The sequence below is a fragment of the Microtus ochrogaster genome, linkage group LG4 (genome assembly GCF_000317375.1).
Source record: "Microtus ochrogaster isolate Prairie Vole_2 linkage group LG4, MicOch1.0, whole genome shotgun sequence".
Lineage (NCBI taxonomy): Eukaryota > Metazoa > Chordata > Mammalia > Rodentia > Cricetidae > Microtus > Microtus ochrogaster.
This window is the reverse complement of record NC_022030.1, coordinates 27,050,850-27,054,961: the sequence shown is the minus strand read 5'-3', so window position 1 is coordinate 27,054,961 and position 4,112 is coordinate 27,050,850. Positions and strand designations below refer to the sequence as shown.

The window sequence follows — 4,112 nt, the reverse complement described above, 5'->3', positions numbered from 1 at the left end:
GGCTTCTGTTGATGTCGTGCAATGGCAGAACAAGGTTAGACCAACTTTCCACTGGGCTGACACTTTTTCCTGGCTAGGCTTTGGGGTTGAAAGCTCATGACACCCCGCCAGGAGAAACCCCATAGCTTGTGTTTCTTGATAATCAGCTGGGACCATCCTCTTGGCCATGCTAAGGTTCTTTGAGCAGGGTCATCCTGTGTTCATTCTCCTTCTGCCCCCACCCTACTATGAAACAAGATAACCCGCCCTCCCCCCCCATGTTTCTAAATGTATCAAGGGATACCACCTTTTCTCACAAGTTTAAATAGGACAAGCATATATACTCACTCTCAGCATAAAGTATATCTAAATAATGTATTTTCTATTCTAGTGGATTTTTAAAAAAATATTTTGTCAAAGTCTTTGGGACTCCATCTTGTTTATCTCCCACAGATAAACACGTGTTCCCCCTACGCTTTTAGGCTGTGTCAGAAAGGGAAAGAAGAGAAAAATCAACACTTGAATTTTTATTCCAAACTTTGGAATTTTTATTCCAAATTTCCCTTTAAGCCCTCCCAAGTAGTGCTGACTAATTCTCCTGGTGACAGGGGCTTGTGTCTGAGTCCCCTGTGATCACGGAGCTTGGAGCAGACCGTGGGCATCGGGGTGGGGGTTGGGGAAAGGCCACAGCACACTGGAGCTCCAGCAAAGCCAAACCGCATCTCCTCGGGCCATAGACTGCCTTTCCTAGTACATGTTGGTCCCCAGAGGGGCAGGCAAAGCTATTCTACTCTCTACTCATCAACCCTGGCTTGTCAGCCTCGGGGAAGGTCACTTTATTCATAAAAATGCCTCTTTGAGCTCCTAAAAAGAAAAAGAAAAGTTGTAGCACCATGGTGATCTGTATTCAAAGGGAAAAAAAAAAATCAGGTGTGCACTGCCCAGTCACTAAAAAGTTCGAGGCACTCACACCACCAGCAATAGATCGTTTTCTCAACATATACATCTTCCGCATTACCATCCCTGCATCCAACACTCCTTCCGGGAGAAAAAGCTTCTTGGGCACAGCACAAGTTTTGCTGGCAAGAATGCTTTAAGACAGTCCTATTTGATAAAAACAAAAACTAGTATCTGAACCTTGGAGAAGCCTGCTCATTTCTACACTCCTAGAGGGTATGGTGTAATCGTATGTTTACTCTTTATTCCGCCCCTCCGTACCTGACACACCAACATCATGTTCCACACAACCACCTTACTGTCCTGAATGAGAAGGCATTAAGTACTGGATAGGAGAGAGATACCCTCTCGGCCTGGCCATGCTCCTTCCTTGTCTGCATACCGTTGACACCCTGAGCTTACAGAGGTGAGTCCGAGAGGAGAACCCACTGGTGTCGCTACAACGATTTGGCATTTTCATCTGGAGTCCATTGAATTTGGAAGGGGTGAGAGAAGTCAAGGACCAGGGCTGGGGATGGGGTGGGGTGAAGGAGGGCAGCGATGCGTTTAGCCCCCAACAACCCCAGGTTGTTGCTCAGAAATCAGGCTGAAGAAAAGAAAACAAAAACAAAACAAAACAAAAAAAATCTGACATCTGCCAAAAAACCAATAACAAGTCCCTTCTTGGGATGAGCAGTTAGGCGGATCTCTGGTGTCCCAAGACCCTGATGTTTTCTGTGACAGGTGACGAGAGGAGGCTGTGCTATAATGTCAAAAGCATCGCCAGGAGGAACAGTAGGATCGCCAAAAGGCGACTGGGTATCCTTGGGGTCTGTGCCGCGTTCTCACCGCGGGATGGCTCGGCTGACTCATGTACGGTGTCATCTGTTCAAAGAGAAAGCACACATTCCAATGAGATTTCACATCCTTAATAACTCTCTCGCAGCAGCCCACCGTTAACAGACCTCGCCACCCTCTGCAAAGTAGGGTAATGAACCCTGTGCCGCCATTGACTTTCGTGTCTGCATAATCGCTCATTATTTACAGCAAACAAAGGAGAGGCAGGGAGAATTGGACTTCCTTCACAATATTTATACTCTCTCTTAAAACCGAGGGGGAAACTGTGCATACAGTGTAATATTTGCTGCATAAGCTACTTTGATTTGCTGCTATTGGTCGGATGCACTTTGCACAGAACTTGCGGCAGGAAGGGGACCTCTAAGTCCGCAGTCCTGCGGGGAGGAAAGCCACGGATTGCGAGGGGAGGGGGAAAGAGTTATGTGGGCATATTAGTGGTTACACAGACGGGGTTGCTCATTTTCTGTGTTTTAGGCGTTTCACAGGATTAGTGGTGAATGGTTGTTCGGTGCCTACGTGTACTTTCAAATGTGGAAAATGAAGTGCCAAAACAACAGTATTTTTAAATAAACTATATATAATACCCAGTAAACATCAGAAATCCTGTGCCCACTGGGCTGCCTACAATTAGGAATCAATTACGGTGCTATTTCCATTACAGGCCCTGCATCTCCCAGATTAAATTACTTGAACTTGACTATTCTTATTTTTTATCAGGCTGAAGCTTGGCACATAAATTATCAGTGTGGATGCAAATTTTCCTCTAAATAAAATGGATTAAGTGAGTTAAGCTTCTTTTATTTAGCTATAAAGTGTTCTACGAGGCTGCCTCTGACTTTGGATCGCCTCCCTGATCTGCATGATTAACAGGCTTAACATAGAAATGGGAACTTTGCAGTAATTAGTGCCCAAAGATAGATTGGAGGCTTGCCCATGAGCCATGCTATTCTCTAATGTGGCCCATCTCCTTCCTCCCATCTGGCCGAGCTTATGCTTTTAGCCCAGATGACCTCTGGACATGTTTCTGGAGCTGACAGTTGGCCTCTGAGCAGATTTCATTTCAGCATCAGGGGGATGTCCCATGGGAACGCAAGCATTGCTCCTCGGGATTCGCTGACTGGTTAATCAGAGAGAAGAGTAACAAGGGAGACTCCAGTAATTGTTCTCAATTATGTAGACCCCCAGAAGACAGTCCCGAACAGCCCTCACTGACCTACATGGTGTCTCTTAGTAGATTAATTGTCCATTATTTTAACCTCATGTAAGGCCACCCACCACATTATTAAGGGTACTTTTTTTCCTCCTTACAGGAAAGAGTCACACATTCTATTATCTGTCCTAAAGGGAACTCTTTCTTTTTTTTTTTTTGGCTCACACTTTTTGGAAGTTTCTGTTCATCTCATTCACATCCCATGTGAACTAAGAAACATGCCTTCTCAGAATTATGTCTTCTGCCCTAGTGGACTCTTATTTCGGCAGGTCTTCATCTAGGAGCCCCTGAAGTCCTTTGTTTAATTTGTCCTCCTTTCCCGGACTTTAGCAAACCCTGGACAGATTGCTTTCAGTATAGGAGACCAGAGAAGGTTAGGAAGCAAGAACGGAGAGGCAAATCCCACACAGTGTAGCCAAGTACGCGTGGGCTCTCATCATTCTTTGCTCTTTTCAGCCTTGCTAATGCATTAATTAAATCTGTAGTTAACAGGAGGCAGAAGTAAAGGCCCTTAATAGCCCTGAAATTAAAATCCAAATCACATTCTTAAGAGCACCAATATGGTGTCAATCAAAACAATGGAGCACTTCAGGCTTAATTATAAAAGAACCATAAACCCTGAGGATTCCACAGCTCATTTTGAAACATCACTTATATTTATACACCTGAAATTACATCACCTACTGGGGTTCTTCTCCACCCTTTTCTCAATAACACATTACTCAGTCTTTCACCTTGTGAAGCTTGGAAACAACCTATTGTTAAAAGACACCCAAGCTGCATTGCTGAACTCGGGGCAAGTATGCAGAGCCGGGCTTCCCTGCTTCCCTCTCCTGCCAGAGGCTCAACAAAGGTCACCCACCAGCCCACTCAGGCTCACTCAGTACAAGGCACAAGGGAGGAACCTTGCAGAAGACCTGACTTTAACAAGAAGGAAGACTTCGGTTTTCTTCTAAGAGAAGCCTAAATTTGGATGCACCTTTCAAACGCTGCATCACAGCTAACCTGTGGTGTTAGTCCTTCTGTGAGCTGTGTTGTCTGTTATTTTAATATCCCATGTATTTACCTACCATACATGTCCTAATAACCTCCAATGTATTTACCTACCATACATGTCCTAATAACCTCC

At 44.9% G+C, this 4,112-nt stretch overlaps 1 protein-coding gene across 2 annotated transcripts in view; it reads right to left on the bottom strand.

Annotated features, from left to right (window-relative positions):
- Positions 1 to 255: 255 nt before the first annotated feature.
- The window catches only part of Efna5 (ephrin A5), a 283,038-nt gene continuing 279,181 nt past the window's right edge, over positions 256 to 4,112 (bottom strand). For both annotated transcript variants that reach the window (XM_026786214.1, XM_026786215.1), the window contains one exon: positions 256 to 1,800. In XM_026786214.1, coding sequence (XP_026642015.1) covers positions 1,679 to 1,800 — 122 coding nt within the window. In that variant the 3' untranslated portion in view covers positions 256 to 1,678. The remainder of the gene's footprint in view (positions 1,801 to 4,112) is intronic.